Source organism: Bison bison, unplaced genomic scaffold, assembly GCF_000754665.1.
Source record: "Bison bison bison isolate TAMUID 2011002044 unplaced genomic scaffold, Bison_UMD1.0 scf7180017864376, whole genome shotgun sequence".
Classification (NCBI taxonomy): domain Eukaryota; kingdom Metazoa; phylum Chordata; class Mammalia; order Artiodactyla; family Bovidae; genus Bison; species Bison bison.
In genome coordinates, this window is record NW_011494948.1 from 9,738,774 (window position 1) to 9,759,960 (window position 21,187).

A 21,187-nucleotide genomic window follows, 5' to 3' on the forward strand; every position below is an offset into this window, starting at 1 on the left:
GAATTTCTTAGGAATCTCTAGTAAAAAGAGCTCTATCGCAGTTAATATATTCTTAATTTCCCACATAGATGTATCATAAACTTTAATAAGATTTCATTGAAATATTACTGTACATAAATTGCACTTGTGAATAAACTTTTATGATTCATCTGTGGTATAGTTAGTTAGCACTAATTATTAGATTGGTACAAAAATAATTGTGGTTTCAGACTGTGAATTTTAAATCATTATAATTAGGCTCAAACATATCTTTATTAATCAAAATAGGAAACATTACAATCAACACATCTTGCCAATGAGAAATAAGTTTTTTTATTCCTGTAGCATAGAAATCCACACTTCAGGATTTGATGAACTCTTGGAAAGCATTTTCTTCCTCCTGCTGGTTGTGGAAGTGTTTTCCCTTTAAGAAGTTGTCAAGATGCTTGAAGAACTGGTAGTCAGTTGGTAGTCAGGTGAATATGGCAGGTATAAACATAAAATAAAACCTTGTGGCCCAGTTGATTCAACTTTTGAAGCATCGGTTGTGCGGTGTGTAGGCAGGCATTGTCATGCATAAAAATTGGGCCCTTTCTGTTGACCAGTGCTGGCTGCCAGTGCTACAGTTGCATCTCATCTATTTGCTGAGCATACTTCTCAGATGAAATGGTTTCACTGGGATTCAGAAAGCTGTAGTGGTCAGACCAGCAGCAGAACACCAGTGACCATGATTTTTTTTTGGTGCACATTTGCTTTGGGAAGTTCTTTGGAGTTTCTTCTCGGTCTGACCACTTAGCTGGTTGTCGCCAGTTCTCATATAAAATCCACTTTTTGTCCCAAATCACAATTTGATCGAGAAAGAGTTCGTTGTTGTATAGAATAAGGACAACAACACTTCAGAGAGAAAGGTTTTTTTGATTTTCAGTCAGCCCATGAGGCACCCACTTACTTTTTCACCTTTTTCACCTTTCCAGTTTGTTTCAAATGAGGAATAGCTGTAGAATGGTTGACGTTGAGTTCTTAGGAAACTTGTGTAGTTTTAAGAGGATCAGCTTCAATGATAACCCTCAACTGGTTTTTGTCAACTTTGGTGGCTGTCCACCATGCTCCTCATCTTCATGGTTCTCGTCTCCTTTGTAAAACTTCTTGAAGTTTTGCACTGCACTGTAAGTTTGTTAGCAGTTCCTGAGCCAAATGCATTGTTGATGTTTCAAGTTGTCTCTGTTCTTTAGAACCCATTTTGAACTCAAATTAGAGAATCACTCAAATTTGCTTTTTGTCTAACATCATTTCCATAGTCTAAAACAAATATAAAATAAACAGCAGGTAATAAGTCATTAGCAAAAAAAGAAAAGTGAGAAATGTGCAATAATGTGATGTATAACACAACCACGTTTATTTAAGAGTATATTCCAATATCAAACAACAAATTTCAACAGTGTAAAAACTGCAATTACTTTTGTACCAATCTAATACCCTGTTTGATTAAGATCCTAAATTATCAATCAAAGAAAACAAAGCAAAGCAAAACTAATAAGACCAAATGTCAGTAGTGTATAGATTCCTTGATTTCAGTAAGATAGCTTTCAGGACAATTTAAGAGTCAGTGAAATTATATTCCTAAGACTCTTCATATTAATGTCACTTTAGTAGCAACTTGGTTATAAATTTTCACTTAAACTAAAAAAAAGTTTTATTGCCACGTGTATTAGTCCATTCTGGCTGCTATAACAAAATAGCACAAACTGGGTGGCTTATAGGCAGCAGAAACTTGTTTCTCACAGTTCTGGAGGCTCAAAGTCTAAGATCAGGGTGCCAGCATCTGGTAAGCGCCCTCTCCCAGGTCACATCCTTTTTATAAAGGCACTAATCCCATTCATGAGGGGGTCCACCCTCATGACCTAATCACCCTCAAAGGCCCACCTCCTAACATCAGCACACTGGGCCTTAGGATTCCAACATGCAAATTTTGGGCAAATGTAAGCAGCGCAGCACCAAGTGTCTGTTGTACTCATAGGATTTTAATTTATGGAGGCGACTGAGTGACAGCACTAGAGACCAGTGTCACTGAAAGATTTTCATTATTTACATTTCCTGGGGCTAAGAGTATGCCATGGCATGCAGCACCAAAGGGGCAGTACCAGGATCATTCAGGAGGCAAGGGGAAAGCACAGGCCACAGCCCTTACTGGTTTCCACAGGAAAGGCAAGGCAGAGCGGAGTAAGCAGTTTGGGACTGGCTAGCTTGAATAATTCCTGTGGGCTCTGGGCTGTGGGGCTGTCCTTGTTGTCTGGTACCTGGCTGTGGTTTGACATAGGACAGAGGAGAAATACTGACTTGGTATAATGAGAGTTGGATAGAGATAGTTTCAGAGTATGGGCTCTGGATCACAGGGGAGAGGTAAATAGCTGACAATTAGTTTGGACCTATAATTAATAGATGCTGGGACTTCCCCGTGGTAAAGAATCTGCCTTCCAATGCAGGGGACATGGGTTCAGTCCCTGGTCAGGTAGCTAGGATCCCACATGCTGTGGGGCTACTTAGCCCACATGCCACATCTAGAGAGAAGCCCTTGTGGCACAATGAACGATCCCACATGTCAGTCACAGGGAAGAGCCTACATACCGCAGCTAAGACCCGACACAGCCAAATAAATAAAATGAATAAATATTTTTAAAAGATCAATGCTGAGTGGACAAATGCAGAATCTAAGAAAACTCAGGACAGCATATCATGGGTATAACTTAAGATAACCAGTAACTTAATTTAGATCTGGTCATGACAGGATTTACAGTTGAATTGCTTTGTCTCTAAGTGAACACTGATTTATTTACTGTCTGACTCGTAGCACAGAGAACACAAGCCCTACCAAACGATGCTGGTATTGGGCAGTCAAAAGCTCACGGAACTGAGGGATTCCATTTGCTGTGTCAGTGACCTCCAGATTGGTGGGGAATTCAGCAACACTCCTGACCAGGCTCCTGAGAACATCAGCAAAGTAAGGTGATTTTTAAAATTTCTAACCATCATAGAACAGGAGAAAATAATAATCATAAGCTAAGGAAATAGGATTACAGGCTCATAAGCATTCCAGTAAATGCTTTCTTCTGTGCCATTCCATCAAGCTTATCCCTTCTTTTTATCATCAAGACCTTTTCAAAGATGAGGCTATATTTGGTTTTGATTTCATCTCCCATTTATTTCTCAACCATTCTTTGTACACTCTTCTTTCTAAGGGCACAGTACCAACCAATAGGTCTCTTTTCCATGTGCATACAACTTGATCTCACTGTAGCATTGGAATTTGCTGTTCACTCTCTCTTCTTTCAAACTCTGTATGAGTTTGTCTGTCATAACTGACCCTAGCAGAGGGTTGGAGTCCACCCAAGAGCATCACTGCCCACGGAAGAACCTTTCAACCCACGACAGAAGCAAATAGGGACATACCCTGTGACACTGGGCCTTGCTGGTACTTCCCAGGGTGCTGCTCTCAAAAGGACAGAGAAACCTTCCATACTTGCTGAAACAGGATAGAAAGGCAGACGGGCCACCCACAGTTTTCAGAAGGGATTGCTTACTCAATAATGTAGTAGGGCCTGGCTCCTTCTGAATTTCATCACAGAGCAAGCTTGACCCAGTTCTATTAGCTGGTACAACCCTGGCAGAGGACCTCAGATTTACTGGCATATTTAAGAGGGACAGCATCTCCTGTAAGTCACTAAAAAGCCGTTTGGAACAATTAGTATGTCCAATAGAGTTTGGACATGAACCATTAGAATCTCTTTATGCTCATTCCTTTATCATCAGCCACATAAATGCCGTTATAACTTAGGTCTCATCTTAATTCTTATTCTAAATTCATCTCCTGGGCTTTCCCCCCAGTTTTAATTTTCATGGTTTTAAGTATACTCCAGTCTTTATGAATCTCTTTCTCTCTTGGTTTCCAAACTCATTCTTTGTAAGTGTCTACTGGACATTCTCATTAGCCTCAGTGCTGCGTGACATTTTTACCATGTCTCTATACTTGATACACCCTTCCACTTTTAAAGGTAACTGTTTTGTTCCTTCTGAAACTGCCAACATCTTTTCCTTATCACTCCCCCTCAGGTGCTATTTATTTCACTGAGAAAATACGTTATCAGAAAAGAATTTTCTGTCATCTCTCACCCACATTTACCCATCTGCCCGTGCATTCTCCTTCCCACCTGTTACAGTGGATGGATTAAAACTGCTGCTATCAAAGCCAGTCTAGGTGTCTGCTAGATTCCAACCCCGCTGCATAACCAAGGACTTTGTTCTTGTACTATCCCCTTTTTTCCTGCATCATCAGCTTTTCCCTTCTGTTGCCTGTCCCATCAGCACACAAATAGACTGTACTATCTCCTACCCTAAAACCTTCTCTTACCATGTATCTTCCTCTGGCTACCATCTCATTTTTCTGTTTTCTTCTCATTAAATTGACTCAAGAATCATGAATTAATAAGTGCCTCAGCTCATTGTTTCTCTTTTTCTCTCCCCTTTGTCCTACACGCACTCTTGTTCATCACCACTCCACCAAAATCACTTCATTGTTGTCGCCACAGATTCATTTCTCATCTTACTTGATCTCTAATCAGCACAACACAAGTAAATATTCCTTCTTCCTTGAACCACTTTCTTAACTTGGCTTTTAAGACATTACACCCGCCTCATTTTCTTCTTATCCGACTGACTTTTTTACTCCTCTGCTGGATGCTTCTGATCCTCCCAACCGGTGAATGTTACTAAGCCCTTTGAATCAAAGTGAACTTGTCCAGATTCCTAGTCCAGATTTGTTATCTCCAATCTCAGTATCTCCAAACTCCAGATTTATTTTTTCCAATTGCCTCCTTGACCATTACTGAACGTCTAATAGCCACTTTAAACCTAGTATGTTCAGAAACAGACTCTAGTTCTCTCTTCCTCCTCAAATCTGTACCTTCCCCAGTGTTTCCATCTCAGTAAATATGCTCATTCTACACCTGGTTACTTAAGCCAACAACCTTGGAATCATCTTTGGCTCCTTTTCATCCCACATGGAAGGTGTCAGCAAGTGCTTTGGCTCTACTTTCAAATTATGTTTAGTATCTGTCCGTGTATCTGCTTCACAGGTAGCAGACTGAGAAACCACCGTCATCTCTTGCCTGAACTGTGGAGTAGCCTAGTGACCATTCCCGCTGCTCCCTTTCACACTTCTGTTTATCCTTTACACCAAGCCAGAATGATACTCTAAAGTATCAGGCAGACCCTGTTGCTTTTCAACTGGAAAGTCTATAGAGGCTTCCTCTTACATCTAGAATAAAATACAAAGTCCTTTTTGTGGTCCTGTCTGCCTCTGAACTTTATATCTTAACACCCTCTTTGTCACTTGTTGCCTTCACACCATGAGCCATTCTTGCTCTTTCTCATATATGCTAAGCAGGGTCTTGCTCAGAGCCTTTGTTTCTCTTGTTTCCTCACCTTAGATATTGTTTTTCACCCAGGTATTCAGATGGCTCACTCCTTCATTTCTTCATGTTTCTGATGTTGCCTTGACAAAGAGATCTTTCCCTTTCTTCCCCAGACTTGCTAATAACACTACCTAATGTTAAGTTATATGTTTGTCTGTCTTCTCTTGAACCATGATGGTAGGGTCTTTGTTTTAGGAATATAGGAATACAGAGGAATTTAGAAATTAGGAATACAGAGGTGTATTTCTGTGATGATGTGTGGCACAGAGGAAGTGGTCAAGTCCTTGTTGAATAAATAAACGAACCAGAATACCTCAAGCTCAACGTTTAGTCTTGAACTCATTACTCTACCATCTCCCTTTTTCTTCAGATGAAACTCTCCTTTTCCATTCCTCTTTATTCTGCCTTAATAGCTCCAGACTCTGTTTTTTCCACTGCTGTGTGCTTTAGTTTGGGCCCTCAGCGTCTTCTCCAGGAACTATTACAGAGACTTCTTAACTGGTTTTCCCACCTTAAGACTGTCCTATACATGCCACTCAAGATGTCTTTTAAAAACAAATCAAATACCAAGAGGGAACTCTCTGGACATTGGGTAATTGTGATGTGTTGTTGTAGGTTTATCCTTGGTAACAAACGTATCATTCTGGTGAGTGGTGTTGATAATGCAGGCAGGCCGTGCATGTGTGCTGCATGGGAAACCTCTGCCTTCCTGTTTTATTGTAAACCTAAAACCGCTCTAAGAGAATAAAATGTTTAAAAAATTGATCCTATGATTCTCCAATCCAAACATCTCAGTGGTTCTCCATTGTCTGTAGTCCAAGCTCCTTAGGCTGACAAATAAGGCCTTTTGTGAAGTGTTTCACAAGTTAACTTTCTATACTAATCACCCGCCCTCCTTTTACACCTTAGGCTTCGGCCACAGTGACTTTATCTTCCTCAAGCATACCATAATGTTTTATGCCTCTGAGTGTTTGAACACGGGTGGGAAGCCCTTACTGTCACTTATGAGATTCTTCTTGAGGGTCCTCTGTTTGCCACTCTGGCATGTTTCATGTATCGATTCTAATGCTTTGTAATAATATGCGATACTATTTGATACGTTTGTCTGCCCCACAAGACTGGCTGTGTTCCAGTCTTTTTGGTGACTGGCATGGAGAGCAGCATACTTTCTGAGTTACATTGAAAATGGTTATAAGATACTGGGGTTCTTCAGGTTTGTCAGCTTGGTGCTTTTGGAGATAAACACTAAAGAGAAACAACTGGAATCTCAAGTCTGTATGCACACTAGGAAATAGAAGGTTTATCGTTTCTTTTAAAGGAGAAGCAATCTTATGCAAAGTTTCTCTACCCTATGAGAAAAAAAAAAAGGGTATAGCTATAAGTTTATAAGATGAGTTTAATAAGAAAAATATGAATTCACCCTCCTTATTTCATCCATGTGATAACTGCTCGAAGCAGTGAGTCAGATCTGGGAATCAGTCTTAGCTCCAGGAACCCTGGGGAGTGTTTTTAACCAGACTTGTTTAGTTTAGTGTGTTTGTACATCAGCGCTCATGCCTTCAGCAGCTTTCTAACCAAGAAACTAAATGACCCATAGTCCTATTTTTAACTATTTACACATCTGCTTTTACATTGTTTCTCCCTCTTGCATGTATTAAAATAATATCCTCTTATTATTTAGCACTTATCATGTGTCAGCTGTATAATACACTAGTTGATAGTTCAGGATTTTTGGAAAGAATATCACCATTTTACAGGTAGGAAAAAGGTGGTCAGAGCACTGTTGTAAGTTAACCCTGTTGGGTCAGGAGTGGTGGAGGCTAGATTCAGACCATGGTCAACTTGCCTTCAAAGCCCCATGTTTGTTCTTTGCTGTGTTGGCACTATGCCTAGCTTTAGACATCTATCCCCTACCCTTTTGTTTATTTGGTGAACAAGCACTGCATGAAAACTTGAGTTGTACTGGTTAAGGGCAAGATTCTAGTACTTGCACTTTGTGGAGTCTTTGCGTGTTCAGGGACCTGTTTCATTTGTCTCCTTGTTCTCCAACTATGTTTTTAGAAAGGTGAACTCATATAATTAAGTGAAATTTTCCTGATGCTAATACTTGTTAGGTCTGTGGAAAAATTTTTTATTTTATTGATTAACATTTGTATTTTATGGTTTTAAGTTTTCCCTTGGAAAATTCTAAATACACACACAAAAAAGACAAGCATATATGTATGGCTGAGTCCATTCACTGTTCACCTGAAACTCACAATATTGTTAATTGGCTATACCCTCATATAAAATAAAAAGCTTAAAAAAAAGAGAGAGACTAGTATAATGAGTCTTATGTACCCATTATCCACCTTCAACAGTTCTCAGCATTTTGCCAGAATTATTTCATCTGTTTACCCCATGCCATTGTCACACCTAACAAACTGAAAATAAGTCCTACGTTATAACGATTTTTTTTAACAGAGAGATGTTTGGCATGTATTCTATTGGTAATCATGGAATAAATTATTTACCTGCAGGTCTCGTAGCTGAGAAAATAAGAATCTTTATTCCAGTCAATAAGCAGGACTTAAATAAAATACTTTCCTTGAGTAATTTGGTATGTGACAGGACTAGGAGGACTGGGCCAGGGTATTTAAATCTTTTTTAAAAGCCATGTCTAAAATGTAATGTGTTTTGCTAATGTTTGTTTTAGACTCTAGTACTTCAGGAATGAAGTAAAATTTTAAAATATGTGTATACCTCAAGCAACTAGAAAAGGAAAAAATGAGGAACTCCAGGGTTCGAAGGAAAGAAATCATAAAAATTGGGGTAGAAATAAATGCAAAAGAAACAAGAGAGACCATAGCAAAAATCAACAAAGCTAAAAGCTGGTTCTTTGAGAAGATAAATAAAATAGACAAACCATTTGCCACACTCATCAAGAATCAAAGGGAGAAGAATCAGATCAACAAAATTAGAAATGAAAATGGAGAAATCACAACAGACAACACAGAAATACAAAGGATCATAAGAGACTACTATCACCAACTATATGCCAGTAAAATGGACAACTTGGAAGAAATGGACAAATTCTTAGAAAAGTATAACTTTCCAAAACTGAACCAGGAAGAAATAGAAAATCTTAACAGACCCATCACAAGCACGGAAATAGAAACTGTAATCAGAAATCTTCCAGCAAACAAAAGCGCAGGATCAGACAGCTTCACAGCTGAATTCTACCAAAAATTTAGAGAAGAGCTAACACCTATCCTACTCAAACTCTTCCAGAAAATTGCAGAGGAAGGTAAACTTCCAAACTCATTCTATGAGGCCACCGTCAGCCTAATACCAAAACCAGACAAAGATGCCACAAAAAAAGAAAACTATAGGCCAATATCACTGATGAGCATAGATGCAAAAGTCCTTAACAAAATTCTAGCAAACAGAATCCAACAACATATTAAAAAGATCATACCTAATGACCAAGCAGGCTTTATGCCAGTGATGCAAGGATTCTTTAATATTCACAAATAAATAAATGTGATACACCACATTAACAAATTAAAAGATAAAAACCATATGATTATCTCAGTAGATGCAGAGAAAGCCTTTGACAAAATCCAACATCCATTTATGATAAAAACCTTCCAGAAAGCAGGCATAGAGGGAACATACCTCAACATAATAAAAGCCATATATGATAAACCCACAGCAAACATTATCCTCAAAGGTGAAAAATTGAAAGCATTTCTCCTAAAATCAGGAACAAGACAAGGGTGCCCTCTCTCATCACTACTATTCAACATAGTTTTGGAAGGTTTAGCCACAGCAATCAGAGAAGAAAAAGAAATGAAAGGAATCCAGATTGGAAAGGAAAAAGTAAAACTCTCACTGTTTGCAGACGACATGATCCTCTACATAGAAAACCCTGAAGACACCACCAGAAAATTACTAGAGCTAATCAATGAATATAGTAAAGTTGCAGGATATAGAATTAACACACAGAAACCACTTACATTCCTATACACTAACAGTGAGAAAACAGATAAATTAAGGAAACAGTTCTATTTACCAAACAACAAAAAGAATAAAATACTTAGGATTAACTCTACCTAAAGAAACAACAGACCAATATGTATATATATATATAAAACACTGATGAAAGAAATCACAGATAACACAAATAGATGGAGAAATATACCATGCTCATGGATCTGAAGAATTAATATAGTGAAAATGAGTGTACTACCCAAAGCAATCTATAGATTCATTGCAATCCCTATCAAGCTACCAATGTTATTTTTCACAGAACTAGAACAAATAATTTCACAATTTGTATGGAAATACAGAAAACCTCGAATAGCCAAAGCAATGTTGGGAAATAAGAATGGAACTGGAGGAATCAACCTGCCTGACTTCAGCTATCCTACAAAGCTACAGTCATCAAGACAGTATGGTACTGGCACAAAGACAGAAATATAGATCAGTGGAACAAAACAGAAAGCCTAGATATAAATCCACGCACCTATGGACACCTTATCTTTGACAAAGGAGGCAAGAATATACAATGGAGAAAAAAAATCTCTTTAACAAGTGGTGCTAGGAAAACTGGTCAACCACTAGTACAAGAATGAAACTAGAACACTTTCTAACACCATACACAAAAATAAACTCAAAATGGGTTAAAGATCTAAATGTAAGAGCAGAAACTATAAAACTCCTAGAGGAAAACATAGGCAAAACACTCTGTGACATAAATCACAGCAGGATCCTCTATGACCCACCTCCCAGAGTAATGGAAATAAAAGCAAAAATAAACAAATGGGACATAATTAAACTTAAAAAAGCTTTTTTAACTATAAGCAAGGTGAAAAGACAGACTTCAGAGTGGGAGAAAATAATAGCAAATGAAGCAACTGACAAAGAATTAATCTCAAAAATATACAAGCAGCTCCTGCAGCTCAATTCCAGAAAAATAAATGACCCAATCAAAAAAATGGGCCAAAGAACTAAACAGACATTTCTCCAAAGAAGACATACAGATGGCTAACAAACACATGAAAAGATGCTCAACATCACTCATTATCAGAGAAATGCATATCAAAACCACAGTGACATACCATCTCATGCCAGTCAGAATGGCTGCTATCCAAAAGTCTACAAACAATAAATGCTGGAGAGTGTGTGGAGAAAAGGGAACCCTCTTACGCTGTTGGTGGGAATGCAAACTAGTACAGCCAGTAGGGAGCATAGTGTGGAGATTCCTTAAAAAACTGGAAATAGAACTGCAGTGTATCCCACTGCTGGGCATACACACCAAGGAAACCAGAATGGAAAGAGACACGTGTACCCCAATGTTCATTGCAGCACTGTTTACAATAGCCAAGACATGGAAGCAACCTCGATGTCCATCAGCAGATGAATGGATAAGAAAGCTGTGGTGCATATACACAATGGAATATTACGTAGCCATTAAAAAGAATGCATTTGAATCAGTTCTAATGAGGTTCATGATACTGGAGCCTATTATACAGAGTGAAGAAAGAAAAGTAAGTCAGTAAGTCAGAAAAACACCAATACAGTATACTAACACATATATATGGAATTTAGAAAGATGAGAACGGTGACCCTATATGTGAGACAGCAAACAAGACACAAATGTATAGAACAGTCTTTTGAACTCTGTGGGAGAAGGCGAGGGTGGTATGATTTGAGAGAATAGCATTGAAAATGTATATTATCATATGTGAAACAGATCTCCAGGCCAGGTTCCATGGATGAGACAGGGTGCTCAGGGCTGGTGAACTGGGATGACCCTGAGGGATGGGATGTGAAGAGAGGTGGGAGGGCATTTAGGATGGGGAACACATGTACACCCATGGCTGATTCATGTCAATATATGGCAAAAACCACTATAATATTGTAATTAGCCTCCAATTAAAACAAGTTAATTAAATTAAAAATAAAATAAAAAAAGAAAGTATTCCTTTTACTCAATCCTATTAATAAAGATTTTAAGAGTAAAAAAATAAAAATATGTGTATAAAATCAGAATCATTTTCTGCTCAGGTTTTTTTTTTTTTTTTTTTTCCAGATAGCTAGTTTGGGTTTATTTTTATTTGTTTTTTTAGTGGTTCTTCAGGTTTTAATGTCTGATCTATTGATCTTTTTAATATTGCTCAGATTAGAAGATCTCTTTTTGTCACTAATCCCTTAAAAGAACTCTCAGGCTTCCCTAGTGACTCAATGGTAAAGAGTCCACTTGCCAGTGCAGGAGATGCGAGTTCAGTCCCTGGTCAGGGAGAGCCACTGGAGAAGGAAACGGCAACCCACTCCAGTATTCTTGCCTGGGAAATCCATGGAGAGAGGAGCCTGGTGGGCTAGTCTGTGGGGTTGCAAAGAGTCGGACATAACTTAGTGACTAAACGACAACGAAGAGGAACTTTTAGACAATACTTTATGCATATATTATTCTTTATTCTAAGTAAAGCCTTGGTATAGGAAGAATGGTAACATAAATTTAAGTTGTAAAACCTTTCCTACCCAAGCTTATCTGACATTTCTTTCACCCATTACCATTTTCCTCCTAGCAGATCTTAGGAATGTTCCTGAGGTTCTGATGTTCCAGACTTGAATGTCAGCAAGAGAATAAATGACTATTAGATACCTAACGACTTTGTTAAATGATCATACTGGTTATCCATAGTTACCTTGATAGATCTTTATCTTACCTTAGATTAATAGTGAAAGTGACTTCTTGGCACTAATTTTTCCATATCAGTTGGTAATTTCCCTCCCTTGGAACTTGTTTGGCTTAAACTAGGTGACAAAATAGGGAAACTGGTTAGGATCTCTGGTTACCATTAGAAATGAAAGTTAACTTATTGATGGTACTTTGGGCAAGGTTGCTTCAGTAAGAATAGATATTCACATTCTGCTTGCCTACAAGTTATTTGAAAATACAAAAAAGGATAACATAATTCTATGATCATTGTCATTATCACTGGGGAAACATCAGTGAGGTGACTTTAGTTATCAGTTCTGGTATCTAAAACAATTGTCACTGCTGTGTATGCATATCATAAAATAATACTGACACTGAATCTCAGGACAACATACAAATTTAAATCAAACCTAGAGATTAAAACTGCAATAGAAAAGAATTGAAAATAGTAGCAAGGATTGTATCTGTCTTTATCCCTGGTGACCAAGATAATACCTTATCATATAGGAGGTTCCTGTTAAATGTTAATAAGCTGAGCATATTCTGTGAAGGTGCATGAAATTACTGTAAAATGTACTAGTGTGATTTTATGACATACAAATTTGGAATTAATACTTAGAGCAATTTTATAATGGTTAATACTGAATTTTTTCTCAATACCATCTGTTTTCTTTTAGGACCTATACAAATCAGCCTTCTTTTATTTTGAAGGAACATTTTATAATGATAAAAGATACCCTGAGTGCAGAGATTTGAGCAGGTATAGTTTGCAAAAATCTTCTCAAAGTCTTTGCTATTTCTCATCAAAATAAGATTATCTCCACAAGTCCTATTATTGGTGTGTTAAGGATCTTTGCCAAGGAATCATTTTGTTAGATTGTTTTACTAGTTTTCAGATTAAAAAGTCTCTCTCAAATTTTTAAAATATTTTCAAAGTTATTTCATCCAGTTGGCCTAGGTTATAGTAAGTTAATCAAATTTTTACCACTGTAAGAACATTTTTTTTTAACCAAAGACATACATAGATTATTTCAAGATCTTTGCCAGCTATCTAAACTTTTCTTAAAAAAACATATTATCTACTGTTTCAGAATTATAGTTTATCTTGTGTTGAGTCTTATAGATAACATCTGGAAAAAAGTAAATTCTCCAACACTTTATTATCTCTGTTCTTCACATTTAGTTAAAGTGTAGTAAATTCACTTTTTTTTGACTTGTCAGGTGTATACCATTTGTCCTAGGTGAGTGGATATATATAAGTTGTTTATGTATATAACATGAAAAATCTATGTCTGACATCGTGCTATCTACATAAAAGTATTACTATACTTTTATTACTGGTGTCCTGACAACTGAGTCTGTATATATGTATAAGTTATTCTGAGTGTTTATATAAACTCTTTCATTCTCTTTCATTATAACCACTTGTATCTATATTCTAATACAGCAGTTCTCAAACTTGGTCTCCACACTCCTTCATACTGTAAATAATTGACCCCAAAGAGCTTTTTATGTGGGTTATAGCTGTAAATATTCACCATACTAGAGATCAAAACTAAGAAATATTTAAAAATGTTAACTAATTTAAATAATCTGGGCTTCCCTGGTGTTCCAGTGGTTAAGAATCTGCCTTGCAATGCAGAGGACACCAGTTCAGTCCCTGGTCTGGGAAGATCCCACACGCTACAGGGCAACTAAGCCGCAGCCAGTGAGCCTGCACTCGAGTCCACATGCTGAACTGCTGAGCCCACGTGCCCTAGACCCATGCTCTGCAACATGAGAGGCCACCAGAATGAGAAGCCCACACACCACAGCTGGAGAGCAGCCCCTGCTCCCTCCAACTAGCGAAAGCCTGTGTAGCAATGAAGACCCAGTGCAGCCAAAAGTTAAAACATAAAAAAAAAAATCATCATTAAATAGTCCAATTACAGTCACCATTAATTACATTTTTATGAAAAATAACTTTTCCAAACAGAAGAGTGATGTTATACATTTTCCATTCAATCTTAAGTGATTACACATCATTTAGCCTCCTGAAAACTGGTGTTTATGAGAGAAAAACAGCTGAAAGAGCAAATAACATTTTAGGATTACTGCAAAGAGATTTTTGACCACATCAACATCTCTGGGGGTTTCAGGATCTTACTTTGTGAACTGCTGCTCTCATGGATACAGAAAAATTCAGACTTCCTTCCTACTTGGCAACATGTATCAACCACTCTGATTTTCGCCTCAAGATGGTAATTGTCCAATTAATTGAGTGAGCCAGCTTTTGTGAAATACTGCAGTTGCAAACTGTTTGGAGCAGTGATATCCTTGTCTTTTTCCTCCTCAGAACCATCATTGAGTGGTCAGAGTCACATGATAGAGGCTATGGAAAGTTTCAGACTGCTAAGATGGAAGACTTCACCTTCAATGACTTGTATATTAAAGTGGGTTTTCCTTACTTATACTGTCACCAGGGAGACTGTGAACACGTTGTTGTCATTACTGACATAAGGTAAGTGGTAGCACTCAGAACATTTGTCCTGTTTGATTTCACAGTAGAAAACCATGGGTAGATTTGTTTGAAATAAGAGGAATAAAAGAAATGATCACTGCCGCTTGACTCAGGAGCAGCAAAAATGTTTGCTTTTTCTACAGTGACCAACTCTGCATCTGCATCAGTGTGAGCCATTTGAAATGGTCCAACTCTTTGTAACACGACGGTCTGTCCATAGAATTCTCCAAGCAAGAATATTGGAGTGGGTTCTCTGGAGAACCCCCATATTGGATCTCTGAAGAAGATCCCTTCTTCAGGGGATCTTCTTGACCCAGGGATCAAACCCAGGTCTCCTGAATTGCAGGCAGATTCTTTACCATCTGAGCTACCAGGGAAACCCTATTTGAAATGGTAGAATATGCCAAAAATCCAGAAAAATAACTGAAGCTCCTCCTCTGCCCAAAGACAGTGTATGACTTCTCTGAGTCTCCATGGGCCCCCCTCCTCCATTAAAAAATACTAAAAATTATATTTTATCACAGTGCTGCTATAAAGACAAATATAATACATGCTAGATTTTTGCTATAAAAGTATTAGGGGTTAGAAATCTATAAATACTCTCTTAAAGTATCTTCATTTGTGTATTGGACAGCTGTTATTCTAGTAGTAATCATCCATTTTGTATTTCATATAGACCCTTTGCTTTGCACTTGTATTTCTGTGCGTGTTTCTTTTCGTCAGAATTTGAAGGAAATAAAAGGGAACTGGAGGAAGAGAATAATTCTACTGTTTGACAAATATGAAGACATAGTGCTTTGATAAAGATTTATAGTGGGAAGGACTTAAGTAATCTAAAATGAGAATTAGGGATTATAAAGTTTGTGTAGCTGGTATCTCTAATGAATAAAGCTTTTCATTTCCTTATTAGGAAATCTCTGTTTATGAAAGACTACCACAGTATAGGAATAAGCTCTGCTCGATCCTTGGTCTTGGTTTGATTTCTTCTGAGAGACAGTGAAGATGTTCTTACGGAGCAATGACTCACGCTGATAGCTTTCCCTGCCTCTACTTTTTTTCCTTTTTTTTTTTTTTTTTTGGTTTTAGTGACCAGTCTCCAAAAATTTACTTCCCATGCCCTCATTCTCAAGAATGTACTTTGTGTAAAGTACTTTACACAGAGAGTAAACCTTGAAAAAGGAAAACATGGAATACAAAGCAGGATAGATAAAGACATAAAAGGAACTCTCAGATGATAGCTGTAGAGCAGACCTAGAGAACAGCTTAGTTCAGAGACTGGAGCTGGACCCGAGGACTCAGGAAGCATGTCCCAAGACTGCTAGACCTCCCACTGGTGTGTGGCCCATGTGAAGAGCACTGTCCCATTCTGTCAGCAAATAAGGAACTGAATTAGTGACAGGTACACTGAAACCTAATAAGGAAATGCAAACATGAGAGAATTAGTAGCTAGAAAACAAGTGTTACATGAGAAAATGAACCTATAGTCAGTTGTGTGGTTTAGGGAGATGTTTAATTCATTAGTCATAATTTAAACATTAAATATCTATTTATCCAAAGTTTAGTAGTTCTGTTGAAAAGCTGTATTAAAAAGAGGCAGTTAAATGAATGGCAGACAGTTGCCTCTTAGGAAGAATTGCTGAGGCAAGAGCCAGAAGCGCTCATAAACCTCATAGATTTACAGGAATTAAAATTATATATTTCTTTGATAATGTATTTCTTTTCTAAGTTTCATATAAGCTGTTCTGCTTGCTCTTTACTCAAATGAGGGGGAATGTGCCTCAGAATAAGCATGAGATGGAAGACAATCCACTTTTCTCTGATGATCTAAGTGTCCTTACATTTCTCATAGTGTAGGCTGTACAGCATCATTCCTAAAATTCAAGGCAACTTAGAAAAGCAATTTTCACTTACTAAGCATTTGCTATGTCGGACTTTCCTAGGGAGTTTTTTAATGTAATTGACAAGTAATTCTTCCCTCAGTTGGTAAAGAATCCCCCTGCAATGCAGGAGACCCTGGTTCGATTCCTGGGCTGGGAAGATCCCTTGGAGAAGGGAAAGGCTACCCACTCCAGTATTCTGGCCTGGAGAATTCCATGGACTGTAGAGTCCATGGAATTGCAAAGAGTTGGACACAACTGTGTGCCTTTCACAAGTAATTTTTATCTTAGAGGAGGATTTAATCATTCATTGCTATCCCATAGTTTAATAGTTGGTAAGCTATCAGGTTTATTAATCACTTTCTGATGAAGGACATGGAAGCCTTCATCTTGGAACAACATGCTGCAGTCCATGGGGTCACAGAGAGTCAGACACGACTTAGCGACTGAACAACAAATCATTTTCTGATGGCGAAGTTAATATAGTGCTACCCTTTGTTACTGGAAAAAAAAATATCAAATTTTATAATTCTTAAAGGGTTTTTAGAATACTGTTGTACATGCCCTTCATTTTTCAAATGAAGAATTGGGGGGTCCAGCATGGTTAAGGATTTATCCAAACCCACTATGCTGATAAATGGTGTAAACTGACTTTCCATTTTTAAAATTTCTTAATTCTTATACCTAGAACTAAAATCCTACCAATTCACATTATACCAAAGCCAGATTTGGATTTTCAGTAAAGGAGTTTTTTAATTAGAGAGAGCCATGTTTGTAATTCAAAACCACTTCATCTGTAGCACTGAGTACACTTTCTCAAACTGTGTTCCATAAAAAAAGAACTAAGTAAACAAAGCATGGATTTGAAGAAATTCACCCAGGTAATGCTGCCTACATTTGCCTCTCAAGAGTCACAGTGTACATGGCCCTGAAGAGGTTTGGGAAACTTCACAGAAAAGTGTTTAATCCCAAATGTCTTTTGGAGAAAGTGTTTTATGGAACACAACAGATTGAAAATATACCTACTGTATTGTTCATTTTGAGGTAAGGATGTGTTTCATTACAGATTACAAAAATTTGCACGTCATTTATTTTTTCATGTACAAAAGGCTTGTGCATCATGACGACTGCCTGGATAAGACACTTTATCCCCTTATCATCAAGAAGCATTGGCTCTGGACCAGAAAATGTTTTGTTTGTAAAATGTTCACAGCTCGGTAAGTGATTCTGCTTTTTTCCTTGGGAAGTACTGGTTTTCAGTAGTGAAGCACTTTCGATCTTTGGTATTTGTTTTTTTCTGTTTTGAATTGAGGACTTATACTTTGGTATATAAATAACATAAAGAGTTTTATCTAGTTAGAAAGCACTACAAATAGTAGTACAAATCAGTTTAAGCTACAGCTGTGTTTTTAAACAATAACCAATTGAATTATGTATAATAGAAGTCTAGGGACTAGGTCAGACTTTATAGTTTGGTGATAACTTATGCTGGATGATGTCATCAGGGAGCCAGGTTCTCTTTCTGCCTCTTGTCAGCAGTTTCCAAAATGGCTTCATCCACAGCTTCTCCATGATAAAAATAACACTTCGTCTCGTTTTTATTTTAATGAGGTCAAAATATGGTTTTATACAGTTTTGTGGTTTTGCATGTTTAGACGTTTAACTGTGAATCACTCATAAAACTATCCAGAGGAAAATGCAAGAATTTAGTGTCATTAGTGTGTTTTGGGTTCCCCACCACCACATGCTTTTCTAAATGATCAATTGAAAAACACGACAAATCAGTTATCAGATCAAAATGGCAATCAGGGAATGTCAAAACATTCCATGAGATGCACAATTCAGACAGACTGAAAAATATCATTTTCACTTAATGTGATATCCTGGTTAAAAAACAAAATCTCAGGTGACTAATAGTTACCATATTCCTATTTGCATACCCTCTGTATATAACATTTTATCCTAAACTCTAATGTTTGAAGGCTAAGTATGTCGTTAAAATGTATGATACTTTCAAATATGGATTTATATTCTTTTCTACTTACCTTTAAGGAGAAATCTTTCAGAGAAAATTGTCCTTTTTGCCTTGTAGAATACTGGTAGTGTTACGTCTGTACGTATATATGTGTATACAGTATTATTTATATAAAGGATTATACTGTATAAATAAGATAGAATAAGGCAATAGTGGGAATGTTACCTATACATATTACTACAGCACATTAAAGCATGAAAAAGTTGACTGTAATGACGTACATCTTTTTTAACTACAGATGGGTGACGAACAATGACAGTTTTGCACCACAGGACCCATGTTTCTTTTGTGATGTTTGCTTCCGAATGCTCCACTATGATGCAGAAGGCAACAAACTGGGGGAATTCCTCGCTTATCCCTATGTCGATCCTGGAACCTTTAATTAATATCCAAAAGTGTACCCCTGTGAAATAACTTGGTTACTTTACTTCCAAGAAATGCCAATGAGGAACAGGATCCACCAGAAACAATCGGCTAAAGTTGTCATCCCTGCAAAAAGTTCAAATCACAGATCTTCTTAAGCAGTCTGAATGTATTTAAATGTTTGAATTAAATTAATATTTATTCCAAAGTATAGTTTCTTGCCCATTTTTAAGTGAGTTGTCTATTGAGTTGTAGGACTGCTTTATGTATTCTGAATACAAATCCTTTGTCAGACTTAAGTATTCTGGTTTTCTCCCAGTCTGTACTTTGCCTATTTGCTTTGTCCAGAGGGGTTTTTACTCATCTACCATTAGCAAAATTCTCCTAAAGATACATCAAGTGATGGAAGTGTTTTGAAAATTCTTTGAAGAATATGACAGCTACACCTTGTACCATGAGGCTTCCAAGGTAAATATCCTTCAAATATCTGTAATAAAAATGGAGAGGTTAAGAATAAAAGTACTTAATAAATACAGTATTCAGAAGAGCTATTGTGTAATTTTACACTGAACTCTTTTATAATGTTAACTAAACACTTCAAGACTCTCACTACATGAATAATGAATGTGTAAAGAGCTTGGATATATACTCATAACTTCATAGAAGTAACACTTAAATTGAAGCTTCATTTCTTGAGAACTTTTTGGAATCACAAATGCTAAAGTTTAAAATGTATGACAATTTTAGTATTTTTATGATTTAAAAAAATAGGTTTTATATAACATAACCACTGAGTGGACATGGGAAATCAAGATCCCATGGATTGCTGGCTCTGCATCGCTGTTGTTTGGCAGTAATACCCAGCATTCTATATGCAAAAATAAAACAATTATTTTTCTAGCCCAGCTCTCCATTCTTCTGGTACCTTTGTTATGATAATCTAGTTATCCAATTCTCATTTGGGGCCAGAGGACAACTTCGATAATTTTGAGGAAGGTCTAGATCCATCAGAGAAAATTGTAGCTACTTATTTTATTGAAGATCTTCACGACCCAGATAATCATGATGGTGTGATCACTGACCTAGAGCCAGACATCCTGGAATGTGAAGTCAAGTGGGCCTTAGAAAGCATCACTACGAAAAAAGCTAGTGGAGGTGATGGAATTCCAGTTGAACTATTCCAAATCCTGAAAGATGATGCTGTGAAAGTGCTGCACTCAATATGCCAGCAAATTTGGAAAACTCAGCAGTGGCCACAGGACTGGAAAAGGTCAGTTTTCATTCCAATCCCAAAGAAAGGCAATGCCAAAGAATGCTCAAACTACCGCACAATTGCACTCGTCTCACATGCTAGTAAAGTAATGCTCAAAATTCTCCAAGCCAGGCTTCAGCAATATGTGAACCGTGAACTTCCTGATGTTCAAGCTGGTTTTCGAAAAGGCAGAGGAACCAGAGATCAAATTGCCAACATCCGCTGGATCATGGAAAAAGCAAGAGAGTTCCAGAAACACATCTATTTCTGCTTTATTGACTATGCCAAAGCCTTTGACTATGTGGATCACAATAAACTGTGGAAAGTTCTGAAAGAGATGGGAATACCAGACCACCTGATCTGCCTCTTGAGAAATCTGTATGCAGGTCAGGAGGCAACAGCTCGAACTGGACATGGAACAACAGACTGTTTCCAAATAGGAAAAGGAGTGTGTCAAGGCTGTATATTGTCACCCTGTTTATTTAACTTCTGTGCAGAGTACATCATGAGAAATGCTGGACTGGAAGAAACGCAAGCTGGAATCAAGGTTGCCGGGAGAAATATCAATCACCTCAGATATGCAGATGACACCACCCTTATGGCACAAAGTGAAGAGGAACTAAAAAGCCTCTTGATGAAAGTGAAAGTGGAGAGTGAAAAAGTTGGCTTAAAGCTCAACATTCAGAAAACGAAGATCATGGCATCCGGTCCCACCACTTCATGGGAAATAGATGGGGAAACAGTGGAAACAGTGTCAGACTTTATTTTTTTGGGCTCCAAAATCACTGCAGATGGTGACTGCAGCCATGAAATTAAAAGACGCTTACTCCTTGGAAGGAAAGTTATGATCAACCTAGATAGCATATTCAGAAGCAGAGCCATTACTTTGCCAACAAAGGTCCGTCTAGTCAAGGCTATAGTTTTTCCTGTGGTCATGTATGGATGTGAGAGTTGGACTGTGAAGAAGACTGAGCACCGAAGAATTGATGCTTTTGAACTGTGGTGTT

General features: G+C 37.5%; 1 protein-coding gene across 1 annotated transcript in view; it reads left to right on the forward strand.

Annotated features, from left to right (window-relative positions):
* Positions 1-21,187, forward strand: part of SNAPC3 (small nuclear RNA activating complex, polypeptide 3, 50kDa) — a 38,909-nt gene that overhangs the window by 16,720 nt on the left and 1,002 nt on the right. Inside the window, exons 5-9 of the mRNA XM_010857029.1 lie at positions 2,828-2,977; positions 12,831-12,913; positions 14,489-14,653; positions 17,640-17,747; positions 18,804-19,396. Of these exons, the coding sequence (XP_010855331.1) occupies positions 2,828-2,977; positions 12,831-12,913; positions 14,489-14,653; positions 17,640-17,747; positions 18,804-18,951 (654 nt within the window). The 3' untranslated portion in view covers positions 18,952-19,396. The remainder of the gene's footprint in view (positions 1-2,827; positions 2,978-12,830; positions 12,914-14,488; positions 14,654-17,639; positions 17,748-18,803; positions 19,397-21,187) is intronic.